We start from the raw sequence: 22,455 nt of genomic DNA on the forward strand, positions 1-22,455 counted from the left end.
AATGATGAAATTGTCTGGTTTTAATGATAATTACCTAGAATTATTTTATGATTTATATATGATTTGTATAATTATATGATCTATATTTTTATTAATCCATTACACAAGTTTAGTTTAACAGTTGTTGTTTAGCATTTAGTTTCAATGAATATTAATATATATATGTAATATAAATAAGCTGTAAATAAACTTTAAATATGACTACATGTGACCTTGTATGTTTAAGTCTCTATCGCTATATATTATCAACTATATAAACTAACTTCACAACTTTCACTTGCAATGATAGAGAAAGATCATTTCTTTTATTTGTCCTCTTTCACAGACAAGTATTTTCCATTAGTGTGAATGCATCTAAATTCTTCATTTTCAGCAAAAGAGTTTTGAATCGCGCTGGCTCTCTCGCGAGAAGTGAATCAGAGTTTATCTCTGCTGCAAGGCATGTGATTGGCTGTTCACCACTGATGTCATGGATTCATGTGCACGCGCTCCCCAAACTCAGGATCAAAGCCTGAGTTGACAGAGAAAGTTGATGATCAGCATCATGGTACCAACAAAGCCAGATTGGAGTGGTTTGGTTTTGTCAACTCGAAACTAATCCTATAACCCTGAGTTTGTTCATCTACCATCATGGTACAGGCCCCAGATGAAGTGATCTTTAACAGACGTCTTGCAGACGTACGTGTGCTATCTGGGGATAGACCACCAGTGGCTGTAATCACTACTAAAGTAGGCTATATCTCACGACACACTGTAACCTACAAACAATTGAGCATACATAAACAGTTATTAATAAAAAAGAATCATAAATTCATTTGATGCGGAAACATCGACTGGGTCGAACACAATCAATCACGTTACAGAAAACAGTTCTGTGATCCAAGGACAATCCACTAACACTTTCAGTGGCGCCTTAACTCAAAACAGGAAACTCGTGAATATTCATGTAAGCTCCGCCCAGTGTCACCGAAAATCTCAGACACCGAATATTTCATAACACCGGCCGTCCTGGAATACCGGCCGTTCTGTGATTCTCCAGATCACACAGATGGCCAGTCCGCCCCTGACACTAGGCTAGGTTTGTGTTCAAACAGATTTATACAGACCTCATAAAGATAGCTGGTTTATTTATGAAACAGCAATGCAAGTGAAGAAACTCAGGAGCAAGGGTCAATTCAGAGGAACTGAAGGTGGGGTTCTCTCCAGACACCCTTGGCTCGGGAACAGCAGATGCGACAACTCAACAGGTCTCTCCGGTCAGCAGGTATGTTCGAATCGCGTTTCTTTCAAACAAGTAAAGCCACCGAATCGCGCCAAACGTGAATTTAATACACATTTGTTCCGTTATTGTTGTGGTAAAAGCAGATGGATGAGATTAAGTTTAATCTGTCTCCACCCAACTTTGATCAATCAATCTGATCCGTAGGCCCATTATCTGGTGCAGTAGGTTACTACTACAACTCTTATAAGTACAAATTCTAGCCTAATAGCGGCGTAGGGAGTACAATTGATTTTATAAAACAGTTATAGTATTAAAATATTATATTGTCATTAAACATTAATTTATTAAGCAAATTGTCATTTTTCCGATAGAAGATATTGTCGGGATGCATTCAGGGGCGGCGTTTACATTTGGCAGAGTATGGCAGTTGTACATTTAGACAAAACGGGGAATAAACAGCTCATGATGCTGCTTGTTAGTTCTGTTGCTTGAGTTGGATTTTGGCTGAAATTTCAGCTTTGAAACGCAAATTTAAACAGCCTACACCGAGTCCTAACCAGACGCGATGCCATAAACCAGACTTGACGCCTCGAGACGCGACAAAATCAATCAAAAATCACAGCCAATCAGAAGAGTAACCTTGAGTTGATCGTTTGAACGTTGTTGTTTCCAACTAGTTAGTACAAACAACTCTGATTAACATGGAAAAGAGAATTTGCATCGATTTTGTATTGTTAAAGGATTAGTTCACTTTCAAATGAAAATTACCCCAAGCTTTACTAACCCTCCAGCCATCCTAGGTGTAGGCTATATGAATTTCTTTTTTCTGATGAACACAATCAGAGAAATATTAATAAATATCCTGACGAATACAAGCTTTATAATGGCAGTGAGCGGGATCAACGAGTATGAGCTGAAGAATGTGTCTCCATCCACATCCATCCATCATAAACATACTTCACACAGCTCCAGGGGGTTCAGGCCTTCTGAAGCGAAGCGATGTGTAAATATCCATGTTTAAAAAGTTATGAAGTAAAATATCTAGCTTTCGCCAGACCGCCTTCCGTATTCTATGTGAAGAAAGTGCAAAACTCTCGCAGTTCAAAAAACGCAGCCCTACGTCTTACGTAGGGCTGGGGGATATATCGCATGTGATTGTCACGCGCATTTAGTCAGTAAAGCCGGTTCCCTGATTACCGCTAAATCGCTTTACTGACAAAATGCGCGTGACAGTCACATGCGATATATCCCCCAGCCCTAGTCCTACGAATTCCCTAATTTGAATACGGAAGGCGGTGTGGCCGAAGCTGGATATTTTACTTCTTAACTTGTTAAATATGGATTTATTTTTATTTTTTATTTTTTTTTACACAAACGCTTCGCTTCAGAAGACCATTATTAACTCCCCGGAGCTGTGTGGAGTATGTTTATGATGGATGGAGGCACTTTCTTCAGCTCATGCTCATTGATCCTGCTCACTGCCATTATAAAGCTCGTATGCGTTAGGATATTTATTAATATACCTCCGATTGTGTTCATCAGAAAGAAGAAAGTCATATACACCTAGGTGCCACACTCTGCCATACATACAACTGCCATACTCTGCCAAATGTAAACGCTGCCCCTGAATATGCATCACAGCAATATCTTCTATCAGCACAATGACACAATTAATTTGCTTAATAAATTAATTAATTAATACTCTAGGTTTTTGTGATACACTGCCCCTGTGAATATTCAAAGACAAAGGCATATTATAACGGTGAATCTGTACAGGGCTCAGCTATTTGGAGTGACAACCCGCATTCCACAACTGGAATTCATGTCATCCATGTTTGAGAAGCACTAATTTGCATACTCTCATTAAGCTATGCAGTTGCAGGTTTTAATAGTTATATTAAATAGTTAACCAGGACCAATCAAGTGTTGGGTATGTGTAATGGATGTGAACCACTGTAGGCCTACATGACAAACTAAAGCTTGAGCTTATTTAATGTTGCAGTGAGGGAAACTCTGAAAATGTAAAGTAAAGCCTGTGTTTAGGCTATTAAGGAAATGTATTGCCAAAGAAGAACTTTTACTTTAAATAAATGTTCATTTAATGTAATCGGGTGTGAGTTGTGTGCGGATATCTAAAACAGAGAAAATCATGTGTTGGTGTGGGTGGCGGGTGGATGATTTATTTTTAACAGCTGAATCAGGTGACGTTAGAGCTGAAGTTGTTTACTTTTCTCTAACCTTTCGCCTTCTCTTCTTCTGATGTTTGGGAAAGACAATTGGTGTGGTCACACACTGTAAAGGAGTGTTCTCACTTTACTGAACTGATATAGATTGCATGTGCAGTGGAGAAAATCGCTGACACTTGTGAGTATGCGAAAATGTTAAGAGGCACACAATTCTTTAAATTTCAGTTCTACTCAGCCAAAAAAAGACAGGAAAATTTCAGTTCAGTTAGAACCAAATCCTATTTCTATTTAGGGCCTGAGCACCGATGGTGTGAGAACCCTAATGTAATTGCTCAGTCAATTATTCTTCTCCAAAATGAATCGCATTTTTGAGGGCCTAAACATGCTCAAACTCATGAAACTTTGCACACACGTCAGAAGTGGTGAAAATTTAGGTCTGAAATGGGTTTCAGAATTAGTTGTGGCAAAATGGCTCGATAGCACCAGCTACAAAATTTCAATTAAGCGCCCTTCGCGCTATGTTTCATGTACACGTGTGAAATTTGGCAAACACATGTAACAGCCCAATACCAACAAAAAATGTCCCTGGGAGCAAAATCTGAAAACCCAAAAGGAAGTGAGATATTCTGAATTTTCTCTGCAAAATTTTTGCAGTTTTTGCCATTTCCAGACGTTGTACTTTAACAAACTCCTCCTAGAGATTTTATCAGATAAACATCATATTTGGTCAGTCTAATCTAAAGGCCTTTGTGACATTAAATTGTAAAGATCTTGAGTTTTCGGGTGAAGGGTGTGTCCGTGGCGGCCTGACAAAGTTTGATGTTTCGCCATGAAACAGGAAGTTGTTGTAACTCGGGCATACATTGTCCGATCTGCCCCAAACTTCACATGTTTTATTAGTCCTGGGCTGAAGACATCTACATGCCAATATTCAGTTACAGTCATAGCGCCACCTGCAAGCAAAAGGAAATGTCATGTTTTACACTGTGATTAACTCCTCATTGAGATTTAACCAGATCAACATCATATTTGGTCTGTCTAATCTTAAGGCTTTAGCGATGTTAAATTTTGAAGATCTTGAGTTTTCGTTGAAGGGCGTGTCTGTGGCGGCCTGACAAAGTCTGATGTTTTGCCATGAAACAGGCAGCTGTTGTAACTCAGGCATACAACACTGAACCTGCCCCAAACTTCACAAGTTCGATAAGAGTCCTGGCCTGAAGACATCTACATGCAAATATTCAGTTAGTCATAGCGCCACTTGTTGGCAACAGGAAATTGCATGCTTTACACTGTTAAATATGCCACGAAGTACCAAACATGTTAGGAATACGTTAAATCATGCAACACTTGGCTAAGTGCTAAAGTATGTGATTAACACCACAAAACAGTAAGTTATTGTAACTCAGGCATACAATGTCCAATCTGCCCCAAACTTCACATGTCTAAGAAGAGTCCTGCCCTGATCACATCTACATGACAATATTCAGTTATAGCAATAGCGCCACCCACTGGCAACAGGAAGTGACATGTTTAACATTTCGATGCACCACTAGCAACATACTAAAATATGCAATTGAGTACTAAACATGCTTGAAACATTCTAAAACATGCTAGCAACACTTAACTGAGTGCTAAAGCATGCTATTATCGTCATGAAAGAGGAAGTTGTTGTAACTCAAGCATACAATGTCCAGTCTGCCTCAAACTTCACACGTTTCATAAGTGCCCTGGCCTGAAGACATCTACACACCAAAATGTAGTTATAGTCATACCGCCACCAGCTGGTAGCAGGAAGTGTGGCAAATACAAATAACTGGCTTTGTCCTCCTATATTTATGTACTTAAATGAATATTTCCCACCATGCTGTTTTCCTAAAGCCACCGGGTGGCGTGGCACTGGTGTGAGGGCCTTTTCATTGCTGCTTGCAGCTTTAATTAAAATTGTAATTTTTTTTTTTTTTTTTTTTTTTTTTTTTTTTTTTATATATATATATACACGATTGTTGAAAATTGTGTTTTGAAAATGCTTTTGATTGATGTTTTCAACTCCTATCTAGATTTCTACATTACAAAAAAAGAAAGAAAAAAAAGCTCTTTTATTCGGGAAAGTTAAATTCTGATTCTAAAATCTGAAGAGTGTCTGCCTGAAGGGCTACCAGGGATTTTGAAATTTTGCTAGCCCTGCTATGCCATGAAACCCACAAAAATGCCCTTTTTCTTCTTTTTTTTCAGCAGGAGAGGAGCAAAGATGAAGGTGTTAATGTATTATAGAGGTTCCTATATGACAGCTGTCACATGTGTGATCATAATATGCATGGTCCTGGTGTTCCAAACCCCCATGGATGAGTTCTCAGAAGGCAGATGTGCTTGTAAAGACTGTGTCAGAGAGCAGACTCACAGTGCTTGGTTCAATGAACTCTATGATCTCTCTATTCAACCACTGCTCACCAGGGAAAATTATATGCTCAGTGGAGATATCTACAAGTATTGGAAGGTATCGATCTTACATTTCTTTAAGCCTTGAGCAGTGATGAATTAAGTAACTGTATTGACTGTTTTCCAAAAACTAGTGAGATGCTATGGCAGCATTTTAAGACAGCACAGGTGTGCTCACAACAAAGGCTGTTCCAAACCATGGGCAGCATGATTATGTTGCCTTCTCTGGCTCACATTCTTGCATAGGATTTCCCAGAATGCATTACAATGAGCTCAATGAAAGAAATCCATCCAAGATGGTGGACTAATCTGTTTCCTTAGTCAATAAGTTTACTGTTTCACCCAATATTTGTGTGTGCTATGTATTTTTATTCTTATGAGTATCATGAGTATTTTGGCAACATGTTCACAGCAATTTTCACGTGCACTTCAGCTCACTAGGTTTTGGAATAGAAGTTCAATGCATGTCATCATTTGTTGATTACTAGTTTTTCTGTGAACCTCAAAATATTAAAACCTCTTCATTGAAGTTTCTTTTACTTTATGTTCCAGGGCCTTCAGAAAAATAAGAAGGAAAGCAACTACACAGTAGTGGTGGAGAAGATGTTTTCTCTCTTCCCAGATAAAACACAGTACTTAGATGCTAGTCCAAAACGCTGCCGGACTTGTGCTGTGGTCGGAAACTCAGGAAACCTTAACGGATCCCGTTATGGACATCTCATAGATCTTCATGACATTGTCATTAGGTAAAGAATGAGATCGTCTCAGGTTACGTATGTAACCATAGTTCCCTGAGATAGGGAACGAGACGCTGCGTCCGATAGGAACGCTTTGGGAACGCCTCCAGCGTGATAGCGTCTGATGCACGACTGTCAACTAGTCCAATGGCGAGAGTGAACGTCACGGGCGGGTGACGTCACGACCAGGAAAGGATAAATACACATCCGGTGCAACCGGCTTCAGCTAAATACTGCCGAGGCAAAACGATCACAGGGATGCAGGGAGTATGGCAACGCGACGCAGCGTCTCGTTCCCTATCTCAGGGAACTATGGTTACATACGTAACCTGAGACGTTCCCTTTCGAGGGAACTCGCGCTGCGTCCGATAGGAACGCTTTGGGAACGATATACCAAAACGCCATAATCACAAATACCTGTCTGTGTGAAACTCTGGCACACTTAAGACAGCAAAACCGATGATCCTGGAGCTGCATCCAGGTCAAGGTCATAATACCTTACAAAGGTGAGTGGCGAGGACCAACCGGCCGCATCGCAGATCTCTTTGAGGGAAACCCCCGAGATTAAGGCCTTGGAGGCCGCCATACTCCTAGTCGAATGTGCTCTGACAGCTAATGGACACTGCTGGCCAGAGACCTCGTAAGCAAGTGAAATAGCCTCGACTATCCACTTGCTTACCGTGTGTTTAGATGCTGGACGACCTCTGTTATGTGGTCCAAAGCACACAAATAACTGATCTGCTTTCCTCCACAGGGCAGTTCTGTGGACATATGTGTCCAATGCTCGCACTGGACACAGCAGATTCGACTTCTCCTGGTCTGGTGTAATGAATGGAGGAGGATAAAAGGCTTGCAGCACAATAGGCCTTGGAACATTAGTCAAAACCTTCGGAATATATCCAGGTTTGGGGTAAAGGAAGGCTTTGACCATCCCCGGAGCAAACTCAAGACAGGTCGGGGACACTGAAAGGGCCTGAAGGTCTCCTACTCTTTTAAGGGATGATACGGCGAGAAAGAAGACAGTCTTAAGTGTCAGGAACTTATCTGAGACTGACTCAATAGGCTCAAATGGAGCTGTAGATAGGCCTTCTAACACAATAGCCAAATCCCAAGCAGGGACCCTCGTGCGCATCGCAGGCCTCAGCCTCTGGGTGCCACGGAGGAAACAAATGACTAATGGGTTCTTCCCAACAGTAGTACCATCCACATGGGCATGGTAAGCAGATATAGTCGACACATAAACTTTAAGTGTAGATGGGGTTAACCCAGATGAGAAACGGCACTGTAGGAACTCAAGTACTGAACCAATCGGGCAGTAGACTGGATCCAACTGTCGTTCTTGACACCAGGAAGTGAACAGTTTCCACTTCAGGGCATATAGTTTCCTCGTGGAAGGAGCTCTGGACTGAAGAATGGTCTCTACAACCTCAGTTGAGAGACCAGCTTCTATGAGCTTGGCCCCCTCAGAGGCCAAACCCACAGATTCCACATTTCTGGACGGGGATGCAGAATCGTGCCCCCCGCCTGAGACAGGAGGTCCCTCCTGATCGGAATCTTCCAAGGTGAGCCATCGAGAAGAGCTATCAGGTCCGAGAACCATATGCGGCTCGGCCAGTGAGGTGCTGCTAGCAATAGAGTTATCCCTTCCTGGCGAACTTTCTCCAGAACTCCCGGGAGCAAAACAACTGGGGGAAATGCATACAGACGCAGCCTCGGCCACGTCTGTACCATGACGTCCAGCCCCAGAGGAGCTGGATGTGTGAGGGAGAACCAAAGTGGACAGTGCGTCGTATCCTGAGACGCGAACAGATCCACTTCCGCTTGGCCATAAATCTCCCATATGAGCTTCACCACCTCCGGGTGAAGTCTCCATTCCCCTGCCCTCAGCCCCTGCCTCGACAGAGTGTCTGCTCCAATATTCTGAATCCCTGGAATATAGATAGCTCTCAAGGAGAGCATCTTCCCCAGAGACCACAGGAGGATCTGTTGCGCCAGTTTGTATAATGGGCGCGACCGCAGACCCCCCTGCCGATTTATATAGGAGACCACCGATGTGTTGTCTGTTCTGACTAGCACATGATGGCCCCTCAGGTCTGGAAGGAAGAACTTCAATGCATTGAAAACTGCCATCATCTCCAGGCAATTTATGTGCCACGAGAGCTGATGACTCTTCCACAGACCCTGAGCTGAGCGGTCTTCCATTACCGCTCCCCAGCCTGTGAGAGAAGCGTCCGTCGTCAAAGTGACACGACGACACCGAGCTCCTAACACAGGGCCCTGGGACAGGAACCAATTCTTCTTCCATATGATCAAGGCGTGGAGACAGCGCCGCGTGATCTTGATCATACGAAGTGGGTTGCCCCTCGGGGAAAACCCTTTGGTCCTGAGCCACCACTGTAAGGGTCTCATGTACAGCAGGCCAAAAGGTATCACGTTGGACGCTGCTGCCATCAGACCCAACAGTCTCTGAAACTGCCTTACAGTGCGTGACTGGCCTAGCTTCAATTCTTTTACGGCTGATAGAATAGCAGTGATGCGAGCTGGAGAGAGACATGCTCGCATTGTCACTGAATCCCAAACCACACCAAGAAAAGTGGTCCTCCGTTGTGGAGTAAGTACGCTTTTCTTGGCATTCAGTCTCAACCCCAATTTCTGAATGTGTGCGAGAACGACATCTCGATGCCGAACCGCCATCTCCTCTGACTGTGCCAAAATCAACCAGTCGTCGATATAATTCAGGATGCGTATGCCCTGCAGCCTGAGCGGGGCCTGCGCTGCATCTACACATTTTGTAAATGTGCGGGGTGAGAGAGCTAGGCCAAACGGAAGAACCCGAAATTGGTACGCTTCGCCCCCGAAAGCGAACCTCAGGAACTTCCTGTGCTGTGGAAGGATGGAGATATGGAAGTATGCGTCCTTGAGATCTATTGTGACAAACCAATCCTCGGATTTGATTTGAGTCACGATTTGACTTAACGTCAGCATCTTGAATTTTAGCTTTTGAACTGCTCGATTCAGATGACGTAGATCTAAAATAGGGCGCAATCCCCCATCCTTTTTTGGAACCAAGAAATACCGGCTGTAAAACCCCGACTCCCTGTCGGCAACCGGAACCCTCTCTATAGCCTCCTTTGCTAATAAGGTTTTTATTTCTTGTTCCAACACCAAAGCCTGCTGAGGAAGCACTGACGTATGCAGCACTCCTTTGAATAGAGGTGGACGGCACCAAAACTGGATTTTGTACCCTTTCTCTATAATTTGCAGGACCCAACGTGAGATATTTTGAAGAGATTTCCACTCTACCAGAAAATCTACTAAGGGAACCAGCCTCTCGAGGCTGGCCTCTGGTGTTTTGTTCACAGCACATTTTTGATGTAAATTTATCCTCCTCAGAGGATGTGACGCAGTGTCGTGTTGATGTTCTGAACACTGCATCACTAATTCGGTGGGAACCGCTGCGCCCCAAAGCACCAAGGGTGGCGGGGTTGGCAGAACAGCCCCCTGAGGGCCACGAGGTGGAACGGGCACCGTATACTGAGGTGTGTACCGCACCACCACGTGTGGGGCTGCCCTCAGAAGTCTGACGCTACTGGCGTCAGGACTTCTTCTGCCCAGCCTTCTTCGCCTGAAGCAAAACCCTCAGGTCTGTCTTCGGCTTGGAAGGCTTGGGCTGAGAGTGCCGTCCCGGCCCACCGTGTCTTTGGGGTGGAGCTCGAGAGGCGACACTCTCTTTCTGCTGCGCTCGGTACGAGGAGCTGTACGGCTGGGACTGCTCACGCCCAGCAGCCCCAGAAGGTGGATGGCGGCGTGGAAGATACTTTTTAAACGCCTCCGCCTGCTTCTTAGCTTCCTGGAACCTGTCGACAACAGATGTGACTGCGTCGCCGAACAGGCCAGAAGGTGCAAGCGGAGCGTCGAGGAGAAAGGCCCTGTCTTTATCCTTCAATTCAGACAGATTAAGCCACAGGTGCCTCTCTGTCGCCACCAAGGCTGCCATAGACCGCCCAACAGCTCTGGCGGTCTCCTTTGTGACTCTTAGAGACAGATCTGTGGCTCGACGAAGTTCTCGAACAGCGTCCGAGCCAATCCCCTCCCCGCCATCCAAATCCTTCAACAGGTCTGCTTGGTACGCTTGCAACACAGCCATAGTATGCAAGCACGCACCAGCCTGACCTGCTGCCGTATACGCTTTTCCCACTAACCCTGATATAGCTTTTAGTGGTTTAGTGGGAAGCGTGGGGGCCTTCAGGGACGATGCTGAACCCGGGGACAGATAACTCGCAAGCGTCTGTTCAACCCGGGGCATCGCCCCATAACCATGCTCTTTCAGCCCTCTTATATTAGAGTAGTGTTTCACATGAGGGCTGAAAAGACGTGATGAATAGGGCTTTTTCCAAGTTTTAGATATCTCATCATGCAAATCAGGGAAAAAGGGAAGGCCCCGTGGTGGAAGTGCTTTGTTTGATGACAGAAACCGCTCGTCCAGTTTGCTTTTTGGACGAGCGCCAAGATTCTCGGCTGGCCACTCGATGTTCAATTTTGACACAGCACGAGAAAGCACATCCACCAGCTCCTCGTACTCAGGGGAAAGTGATGGCGAGTCATCTTCCCCCATATCGACGCTCAGCACGTCTAATTCCTCAGAACTAGAGTGCTGATGCGACGAGCCCTCTCCCTGGGCGGAAGAAGCCGCGGGGTGGGCTTCCGACACCAGAGAGGGGGCGCGGGATCTGCCAGGTGAAGGCTGAGAAAAAGCACTCGTGCTCGTCTCAAGCCCCGCTGACAGATCCATCTGCGAGCCCCACGACATCTTTCTCCGCGCTGCCTCGGCAGCAGCGGGTCCAGAGCCGTGGGGAACGCTTGCCTGCGCACTTTCCTCGAAAAGTGCGAGGCGGGAGCGGAGCGTTCTCAGGGGAAGTTTTTCACAATGCTCGCATTCAGCCCCCTCGAAGGCTGAAAGAGCATGCTCCGCTCCCAAACACATAACGCACAAATCGTGTGTATCCCCACCAGAGAGAAAACGAGGGCAGGGAGGAGCACACGGTTTAAATGCTTGTGTGTTCGCCATGACTGATATATATTGTGCTGTATGATAACGGGACAGACAACAATAAATAGACAAAGACAGTTTCACATAGAGCGCTTTTGCTGAGGCAGAAAAGCTGAAGCCGGTTGCACCGGATGTGTATTTATCCTTTCCTGGTCGTGACGTCACCCGCCCGTGACGTTCACTCTCGCCATTGGACTAGTTGACAGTCGTGCATCAGACGCTATCACGCTGGAGGCGTTCCCAAAGCATTCCTATCGGACGCAGCGCGAGTTCCCTCGAAAGGGAAATAACAGAGTTTGTCTGTTTTTGTGAGACTTGATTTTCAAGACATGATAATGACAAAAACTGTGTCACTTTTAGCTCAATGGCTAACGACTTTGTAAGCTTTACAGTCTGCTGTCATTCTTTGCCTAGCAAAGTTTCTCTTCATAAGCTAAAAAAAACCCACCACCATTAAAATTTGGTAGTCATTTTTCATATGATGATCTTTCACATGTTTCTTGACCCAGTCATGCTTTGTTAAGCCAGGATAAATATGGGCCCAACAAAAAGTTATGAGAAGGATGTGGGTTCTAAGACCACTCACCGGTTCATCTATCCTGAAAGTGCTGTAGATGTGGAAAACTCAACTTATCTGGTGCTTTCCCCATTCAAGATTCTGGATATGGAGTGGCTCATCAGTGCCTTCACCACTAAGAACATCACACGGTGAGAAACCGATAAGAGAGAAATGTTTCTCAATCTCAAATGGTTGATCTACACTCTGAAAAATAAAGGTTCTTTGTTGGCATCTATGGTTCCATGAATCAATTTTAACATTCATGGAAACGTTCTATTTCACAAAAGGTTTTTTTTAGTGGAAAAGGATTTATCAGATTATTATAAAGTTCTTCACACTCACACACACACACACACACACACACACAAATGTAAGAACTGTTTATTGAAAGGTTCTTTTAGGAACTCAAAATGGTTCTTTTATCATTGCTGCAAAAAAAACAAACAAAAAAAAAACTTTATTTTTAGGAGAGTAATTGAGTTCTACTTGTGTTGATAGCCCAAAAGTTGAGTACAACATCTTCTTGGATCTACAACCTTGCTGGTCCTGGAACAACATTTCTGTCAACCAATCATATTTTACAGTTTGGCTTAGGGTTGAGTTTGGGACTTGACTAACATTTAATCAATCTTTTGTTTCTTGCTGATGTTAGCTGTAGTTAAAAATGTTATTTTAAATTTATGCACCACTATTTGGGGCGGATTACCTGTTAACTGGGATAAATGAGGTCTATAATTCATCTTTTGCATTCCCGTTCATCTCTATGGCAGTGGCTTGACTGGTGTGGGAACCTCTGGAATGCTAACAGATAGCTTTCTTCAGGTATTATAAACCTCTTTGATTTGAATAATGGCAGTTTTTGGACCTTGTTTGAAAACCTTGTCATTATTTCTGCAATTGTAATGCTGCTACTGATGCAGAAATTACAAATTTAGAGTTAGAGTTGGGGACAATGTTAGAACTATGTTTATTTGATATGTTGTACCAGGACAGCAAAAGACAAATTCATTATGTTTTAATCATATGGTACCTTATTATTTCATTTATGTCTTCATTTTTCCCTTTTCTTGTCTTTAGCACTTACAAAAATGTAAGGCCGAGTATAAATGCCAACAGACATAAGGTGAGTGAGGGTTTGACATTTTTAGCATGCTATTGAGGGGCTCAGATTACCGGAGTCATTTATGTGACACATTCTAAGTATTTGCAAATAGCAGCCATACCAATTTTCCTTGTCAGGTGGAAAGTGCACTGTAGAATCTGAACTGCATTGTTTTGTCATCAGATAAAGGAGGCCATGCAGGTGACACAAACTTGAAACACAAACTAACTTGAGTCTTATCTGTTTCACATTTATTTATTAAAAAAAAAAAAAAAGGTTTAGATGGAACAAAATGTGCAAATCTTGAAGTTATTCAGTGATTATTTATTATTAATTATTCACCATACAGCAGCCTCTCGCACCTTAAAGGATTAGTCCACTTTTAAATACACTTTTCCTGATAATTTACTCACCCCCATGTCATCCAAGATGTTCATGTCTTTCTTTCTTCAGTCGAAAAGAAATTAAGGTTTTTGAGGAAAACATTCCAGGATTTTTCTTCATATAGTGGATTTCAATGGCTACCAACAGGTTGAAGGTCCAAATTGCAGTTTCAGTGCAGCTTCAAAGGGCTTTAAACGATACCAGACGAGGAATAAGGGTCTTATCTAGCGAAACGATCGGACATTTTCGAAAAAAATACCACCGTTTATGCTTTATAAACAAAGTATCGCCTTGAACGTGCTTTCCGTTACTGCATTCTTCATAACGCTTATGCTGAAGATAAGACCCTTATTCCTCGTCTGGTATTGTTTGAAGCTGCACTGAAACTGTCATTTGGACCTTCAACCTGTTGGTAGCCATTGAAATCCACTATAAGGAGAAAAATCCTGGAATGTTTTCCTCAACCTTGATTTCTTTTCGACTGAAGAAAGTCATGAACATCTTGTAGCTAAACCCCAGCCAGACAATGGTGAAGCGTACTGATATTTCAAAAACTTTTATTTTCTTTCACCTTTTTCTTCTTGAAACACCGTAAGAGCTACAAGACAGATAAATAACATAAATTAGCTCTTACAATCACAAACATTAGCCGAAGGCCACATTAAACAATATATTATACATATAAAAATATATAACAACATTACAAATAGCCATTTACAAACCCTTTTTATGACGTTATCTCAATCAGTATTAACAATGCTTAAAAGCTTATGTGAACATAACTTCACATCACAAGTGATACACATTTGAATGCTTCTTCAAGACGAATAAATTAACCTACATATTAATGCACATAAACATTAAACAAACTAAACACAATACCTTGTTCCCGTTCCAGCTAGGTGCTTAATTATCCGCTCCTCTCCTTTAGAAACAAACGATTTCGGAGCGTTTTAGAGCGACATGTGATTAATTTCTCCTTTCTTCCGTGTGTGCGTCTCACTAACCAGTCCCGCCTTTCTAGACGCGAAATTAACGTTCCACTATAGAGGCGGAAAATAAAGGGCTCATTACATTAACAGAGGAGACGAATAAAATAAAATTCAAAAGAAATTATTACTTATTTACTCTTTCCTTAGAGTTAGTTACACTCCCACCAATCATGAGTGAATAATGGGATGGTACACAGACCACCTTAGGCACGAATGATTTTAACTGAAAATTGCCTTCCCTGAGCCCATATAAGAACAAAGACAACTTATACTAATGTTGGAAACTTATCTATAACTATGTAATACTTTGCACTATGGAGGGAAGGAGCAGATTTAATTACTCTCCAACAGCAGAACAAGCTTCTGGACTGGGCGCTCAACCTCGGACACCTTGTGAAGACGTTCACCTTTCTTGCCAAGCTTACTGTCACCAAGGTGAATTTTAACTCTCCGTACAAGTCCATCTTTGTCAGTAGTGGTTTCTGAAACCCTACCCAATCTCCACTCGTTCCTGTGCACATCCTCTCCTTTCACGATTACAATATCTCCAACTTGTAAATTTCTTCTTGGAGCATGCCAGCGCTGTCTGAGTGCAATATTGGCAAGGTATTCCTTTCGCCATCGACTCCAAAACTGTTCCGCGAGATATTGAACATGTCTCCACCTTTTCTTGCCATACACATCTTCTCTGACGAATTCACCAGGGGGAGGCAAGGCCTGGACAGATTTCATCGTCAGAAGATGATTAGGGGTAAGTGGTTCGAGGCTATTGGGGTCACTGAGATTGTCAACGGTCAAAGGACGACTATTGACTATAGCCATAGCCTCATAGAAAAAGGCCCGTAGCGAAGCATCATCTAATCTACCAGAGGAAAGGGCAAGAGTGGACCTAAGAACGCTTCTCACTGTCCTTATTTGTCGTTCCCACACTCCTCCGGCATGGCTAGAATAGGGTGCATTCATGCTGAAGTCGCACTGCTTCTCTGCAAGAAATACAGCCAGACGGTCTGCATCGACTTCCTTTAGAGCTTCTCTAAACTCATTTTTGGCTCCTACGAAGTTGCTCCCTCGATCAGATTTGATCTGACGAACAGTACCACGTATGGCAATGAAACATCGAAGGCCATTTATGAAGGCATCTGTCGACATGTCTTCAAGAAACTCAATATGAACAGCGCGGGAACTAAGGCAAGTAAAAAGAAGACCGTACCTCTTGTTCTCTTTTCTTCCCTGCTTTGTAATGAATGGCCCGAAGCAGTCCATGCCGCAGAAAGTGAAGGGGGATGATGGCTCCAACCGATCAGGGGGTAGATCGGCCATCCTTTGCTCTTCCATAGGTCTGCGTTGCCGTCTACAGATGACACATTGACGAATGTATGATGCAACCGCCCGGTTGATTCCCGTAATCCAGTAACCGCTTTGCCTTATTTCATTAATGGTAAGACCTTTACCTTGATGTTTCATCTTCTCGTGACAATAAGCAATAATCATCCTCGTGATATGATGATCTTTGGGAATGATTGCAGGGTGCTTGATGAAGTTGGGAAGAGAGGAGTTGCACAGCCTCCCTCCCACCCTGAGGACACCGTCATCATGGAGTAAAGCATCAAGAGCATGTAACGGATTGTGATGTGGTAGAGGGATCCCTTTGCTCAGCAGTTTCAACTCTTCAGGATACACATTTTTCTGCAGATGTTTGATCAAACAATGTTCTGCCTCTTCTCTTTCTATTACAGAGGTGAGACTGTTTGATCTGTTCTTACTTATGCGCCTGAGAATGCGTGCAACTGCTCGCGTTGCTATTGACCATGATGAGAACTTAGAAAAGCGATCAATGAGACTCACACATTCAGTGGTGTTGGTACTGAGCGCTAAAACACTCCTGACTTCTGGATCTCCGACGGTTAACTCTGATATTTCATCTGTAGCCAGCTCAATTTCCTTGTTCCATAGAAACTTGGGTCCAGTGAGCCAGGTAGATGACAAAAGCTCACTGGCAGTTAAGCCTCGAGAAGCATGGTCAGCAGGATTCTCACTTGTTGGGACATATCGCCACTGTTGTGGGGCTGAGCTGAGCTGAATCTTCTGAACCCGGTTAGCCACAAACGTATGAAATCGTCGTGCTTCATTTCTTATATAACCTAAGACCACTTTAGAGTCGGTCCAGAAGAACTCCTCGGCATTTATACATCCCAATTCCTCCTTAAGCATGTTGCTTATCTTCACGGAAACAACTGCTGCTGTCAATTCTAGTCTTGGGATAGTTGTGACCTTGGTTGGAGAGACACGTGATTTTCCTACAACTAAGGCACAATGAATATCACCCTCTTCGTTTTGGAGTCGCAGGTATGAACACTGGCCGTAACCCTTCACACTGGCATCAGAGAAATGATGCAGCTCTGTCTTTGAGATCCTTCCAAATCCAACAGGTGAGTAGGTACGGGATATAGTGAAATTATCCAAGTGGGCTAGATCACTTCTCCATTGTTCCCATTTTGGACGAAGCTCGTCAGTGAGAGGATCGTCCCAGCCAATGCCCCGTCTGCACATCTCCTGGAGAATGATCTTCGCTTTGAGGATGACTGGCGCCACAAACCCAAGAGGATCGTACAGAGAAGCCACTGTAGATAAAATGCCACGTCGTGTCGCTGGCTGCTCCTTAAGACTGACGTTAAGCCTAAAGCGGTCAGACTCCACATCCCATTGAATACCGAGAGCTCTCTCAAGTGGCAAATCATCAAATGCGAGATCCATATCTTTCACGTTGATCGCTCGTTCGGAGGGTGGTATACTCTCTAATACCTTTCTGTCATTAGACACAAACTTATGTAGTCGGAGACCACCCATGGCGCAGAGTTCACGAGCCTCTCTGGCAAGCTGAATAGCATCTTTAGTGTTTTCAACACTTGCGAGCCCATCATCTACATAAAAGTCTCTCATAACAAATCTCGATCCTTGAGTGTAGATGCCGCAATTCTCTTTAGCTAGGTGTTTCATCCCATAGTTTGCACAACCCGGGGAGGAAGCTGCACCGAACAGATGCACTTTCATGCGAAACTCGCTGGGCTGTGAGTTCAAATCTCCTTGCTTCCACCAAAGAAAGCGCAGGAAGTTGCGGTCAGCTTCGACCACATGAAACTGATGGAACATCTTTTGAATGTCGCACATCAATGCAATGGGGTGCTGTCGGAAACGGATGAGAACTCCACTTAAGTTGTTCAACATGTCAGGCCCAGAGAGGAGGTGATCATTCAAGCTTGTTCCTTTATATCTGGCTGAGCAATCGAACACTACACGAAGTTTATCTGGCTTCTTCGCATGATGCACACCATGATGGGGAATGTACCATCTCTCTCCTTCACTCCCACCGTCCTTGACCTGCTCAGCATCTCCGTTTCCGATGACTTCCTCCATGAACTCAACATAAAGCTTCTTAAACCTTTCATCCCGTTGCAATTTCCTTTTAAGGTGAAGGAGGCGTGTCATAGCGGAGCCTTTGTTGTCAGGCAAACTGGGTCTGGTTTTAAAGGGCAGAGGCATCTCATAATGGCCATGTATGTTTTTCCTTATTCCCTCATCCAGTATGTTGAGGAATGTGATGTCATCTTGTGACACAATTTTGCTGTCGTCACTGCCATCTTTGAAGTCAGACTCTAAAATGCGAATGACGTCGGTCGGAGTTATCGGAGGTAGCTCCTTAACTGTAATTCTGTGACACAAGTGGTGTGTGCTCAACGCATCATGGGTTTGTAGTGAGCGCCCTACAATACTCCATCCTAAATCCGTCCTTACAGCATAGGGATCCTCGTCTTCTCCTAAAAGGACTTGCCTTGGTGCCATAGCTCTTGAGCAGTTGTAGCCGATCAAAAGACCTACTACACAGTCCTTCAGTGGTTGGATTTCATCCACTATTTCTGCAAAATGACTCCATTGTTTAGCCGTCTCACAAGTGGGAATATGTGAGCGGTTAATAGGTATGCAGTCCTTTGTATAGACGACCGGAAGATCAATTTGAACTGCTGAACTGTATCCTCTTACACGAAGTCCAGAAACACCTTCGCTTGTGAGTACTGTATCCTTACCACTCATAGTCGTCAACTTCAATTTCACTGGATACTTGTCAGCATTAAGACCATCACTCACTTCTTGGTCAATAAACGTAGTGTCGCTTTGAGTGTCAAGTAGTGCATACACAAGCTTCTCAGTTGTTGGATCATTTTTAGATGAAACCCAGACTGGTATCACCATTGATGTGTTAGATGAGCCTTCACCTGCTACACTGAGTGATGTTGCAGCAGCACCTCGATTTGTCTCTGGTTCTGATGTAGACCTTTCTCTTTTATAGTTGTCATCATGCAGAGCTGTAGGATGCTTTCCCTTACAGTGGTCACAAAAATGACGATGAAGACAGTTTCTCACACTATGGCCAGGTTTCAGGCATCCATAGCAGAGTTTCTTCTCCTTTATGTAGTTGCGTCGCTCAACCAACGCCATCTCAGTGAACTTGGAGCATGCATGAAGCTGGTGTTTATTATCTTGACAAAGTATACATGAAGTCTTAGCCTTCCTTTGTACTGACTTGTGGTTTTCATTGTCATTGACTGTTTGAGTGGTAAAAACACTAGCCTTGTTTTTCTTCACATCTCTGAGATTTCTCTTCTCAGTGATAGAATCTAATGAACGAAGGGCATGAAAGGAAGTAATGGGATTGCAAGCAATCTCAGCTTCGTTCGATGTGAATCTAGCGAACTCCTTGAAACTTGGGAATTCTTGATTTTCATTTAGACTTTGCGTGACTTGTCGGTTCCAACTTAAAGCTGCCCAGTCTGGCAATTTGTGAACGAGCTTCCGATTTTCCTCCCAGTCATTTAAAATGTCGAGACCCTTGACATAAGGCATGGCATCTTGACACGCATTCAGAAAATCTGAGAAGCGTCTCAGTCCTTCAGCATCCTTTGATTGAATTCTCGGCCAGTTGGTGAGCTTCTCTCTGAATGCTCTCTGAATGGTGAATGGCTGACCAAAGCGACGATTTAGTTTGTCCCATGCATCTTGGTATGCTTCATTGTCATTTCGGTAGAAGTTGCCATCTAAAACCTGCCGTGCTGGGCCACCAACATATTTTTTTCAGATAGTATAGTTTTTCAACTGGTGTGATTGCCCTTTGGTCAATGAGTGAGATGAATGCTGCCTTCCATTCAATGAATTGTATGGGATCGCCATTAAAGACAAAAGGCTCAGGAACAGGAAACCTATTTAAGGCTATGTTGTCTTGAAGGATCTGAGTGAGAGAGGAAATGTCTGTACAACGAGGCAATGCATCTTGAGAGAGAGACGCCATAGATCCAGGCACATTCTTTACTTTCATGTTCCTTTCTTTTTTAACATAGGTAGCATCCTTGTGTTCAGTCTCCTTTTCATAAATCTTCAACTTGGCTTGAGCTGCCCGTATCTCTTTTTCTGCCTGCAATCGCTCCAACTCACACCGTCGCGCCTCTAGAGCCTTGCGTTGTTGTTCCTCTAACTCTCTTATGGATTCCTTTTGCCTTTCTTCCTCTAGTAGCATCTGATAATTTGCTTCTTTCACTGCTAGATCAGCTGCTGCATCTGCGCGTTTTGCTGTCATGACTGAAGTTGTGGAGTAATGATCATAGTGACTATGACTTATCAAAGAAGCTGCGGATCCATAGACAGACTTTGCATAGTCATGGCTAAGCAGTTCATGAAGGCGGCGTCTTTCCTGCTGCTCATTAAACCCGCTTTCATCATCTATAGCTCTGCTGTAGGCAATGTTGATGATTTCGGTGGTCACCGATTCACACGTATCAACTCTTCTTCTTATGTCGGTGGAGGGTGTAGTGAGATTTCGAATTTCATAATAAATGTTCATTACGTCTTCTTTATCTTTCTTAAGCTCTTCAATGAGAGGCCAGAGCTGACTCTCTGACATATAAGTTTTTAGCTGATCTCTTGCCTTCCGTGTGTGGAGCTTCCACTGCTCGTACATGGCATACAGCCTTTTCTCTTTTTTCTTGGCCTCTTCATATTGATGTGCGCGCATCTTCTCTGTAGGATGGCGTGTGCGTTCTGAGCGTCTTGGACCTTCAAGAGCATTATCATCCTTGTTAAGCTTGCCTGGGAGATCAGTTGGACTTTGTCGTTTAGTTTCATTTGTTTCCTTCAGACACGGTCTCTCTGATGAGTCTACCATTATGTGGACTTCACCTTGTAAATCTTCATGCTGATAACCAGCCATCTGCTCCTCCACCTCTGTCTCATTACCTGACTCTGACATTATCACCTTAAATTTTTAAACTCTAATGGCAGAAGACTCCTTAGCAGATATAACAAAGCCCTCGTTATGAACTAAATAAACATAAAATATCAAAACATCAGTTCAAAGTGGCTAGCACATATGCATTTACATACAGAAACTCAAATAACTGTAACTGTCAGTGTAAATACCACAATAAACAAAGTTATCAAAGTTCTTAAATCCAAAAGGCAAAAAATTAAAATGTGAGATCCTCAAAAAACAGTTAACTAAATGGATAAATGCAAAGTCTAAAGAGTTCCAAAAAATAAATAAATAAATAAATAAAAAATAAAAAGTCTATGTGTCCTTAATTAGAAAGAGTCCATGTGGATGCACGCAGGCATGAGTGCAAATGAATCAACAGATTCTTGTTGCTCTCGTTGACGAACGGTAAGTATTAAATGTTCAGTTTGAGAAGCCGTTGAACCGTTATTCGCCTTTTGCAGTATTATAGACTGTATTAGTGGGTTAATACTCACAGACCTGCATCAATGTTCATGAATGAGGCTGTACTTGACCATTGCATCGAATCCGTGAAACCGCTGTCAAACGTAGGTCAGGCAAGAGGCTTGAAGATGCTGCTTAATGAGTCCATGACGACACGATGTAGCAGAGACTGTAGCCGGCGCCGTGAAGACCCTCCATAGCCCGTCGTAGACAACACGTCATCAGTATCGATGCGGGTCAAGCTCTTACTGTAGCTAAACCCCAGCCAGACAATGGTGAAGCGTACTGATATTTCAAAAACTTTTATTTTCTTTCACCTTTTTCTTCTTGAAACACCGTAAGAGCTACAAGACAGATAAATAACATAAATTAGCTCTTACAATCACAAACATTAGCCGAAGGCCACATTAAACAATATATTATACATATAAAAATATATAACAACATTACAAATAGCCATTTACAAACCCTTTTTATGACGTTATCTCAATCAGTATTAACAATGCTTAAAAGCTTATGTGAACATAACTTCACATCACAAGTGATACACATTTGAATGCTTCTTCAAGACGAATAAATTAACCTACATATTAATGCACATAAACATTAAACAAACTAAACACAATACCTTGTTCCCGTTCCAGCTAGGTGCTTAATTATCCGCTCCTCTCCTTTAGAAACAAACGATTTCGGAGCGTTTTAGAGCGACATGTGATTAATTTCTCCTTTCTTCCGTGTGTGCGTCTCACTAACCAGTCCCGCCTTTCTAGACGCGAAATTAACGTTCCACTATAGAGGCGGAAAATAAAGGGCTCATTACATTAACAGAGGAGACGAATAAAATAAAATTCAAAAGAAATTATTACTTATTTACTCTTTCCTTAGAGTTAGTTACACATCTTGGATGACATGGAGGTGAGTAAATTATCAGGAAAAAGTTTATTTAAAAGTGGACTAATCCTTTAATATTTGCGTATGGGGACGATCTTAAAAAGTCGATCTTGTTAATGTGATTTTAGTAATC

General features: G+C 43.1%; 2 protein-coding genes across 3 annotated transcripts in view; one reads left to right on the plus strand and one right to left on the minus strand.

The window, feature by feature from the left end:
* Window positions 1-954: 954 nt before the first annotated feature.
* The window catches only part of LOC125275759 (CMP-N-acetylneuraminate-beta-galactosamide-alpha-2,3-sialyltransferase 1-like), a 33,505-nt gene continuing 12,004 nt past the window's right edge, over window positions 955-22,455 (plus strand). Inside the window, exons 1-5 of one of the 2 annotated variants that reach the window (XM_048203009.1) lie at window positions 955-1,264; window positions 5,641-5,902; window positions 6,397-6,590; window positions 12,160-12,339; window positions 13,268-13,313. In XM_048203009.1, coding sequence (XP_048058966.1) covers window positions 5,657-5,902; window positions 6,397-6,590; window positions 12,160-12,339; window positions 13,268-13,313 — 666 coding nt within the window. In that variant the 5' untranslated portion in view covers window positions 955-1,264; window positions 5,641-5,656. The remainder of the gene's footprint in view (window positions 1,265-5,640; window positions 5,903-6,396; window positions 6,591-12,159; window positions 12,340-13,267; window positions 13,314-22,455) is intronic. The other variant, XM_048203010.1, reaches the window with a different exon arrangement.
* LOC125275756 lies at window positions 14,217-19,594 on the minus strand. The gene is made up of 2 exons (XM_048203004.1): window positions 14,559-19,594; window positions 14,217-14,274 (listed from the first exon to the last, which is right to left on the minus strand). The coding sequence occupies exon 1, from the start codon at window positions 19,565-19,567 to the stop codon at window positions 15,002-15,004; it is 4,566 nt and encodes a 1,521-aa protein (XP_048058961.1). The 5' UTR covers window positions 19,568-19,594; the 3' UTR covers window positions 14,217-14,274; window positions 14,559-15,001.

The sequence above is a fragment of the Megalobrama amblycephala genome, linkage group LG9 (assembly GCF_018812025.1).
Source record: "Megalobrama amblycephala isolate DHTTF-2021 linkage group LG9, ASM1881202v1, whole genome shotgun sequence".
Classification (NCBI taxonomy): Eukaryota; Metazoa; Chordata; class Actinopteri; order Cypriniformes; family Xenocyprididae; genus Megalobrama; species Megalobrama amblycephala.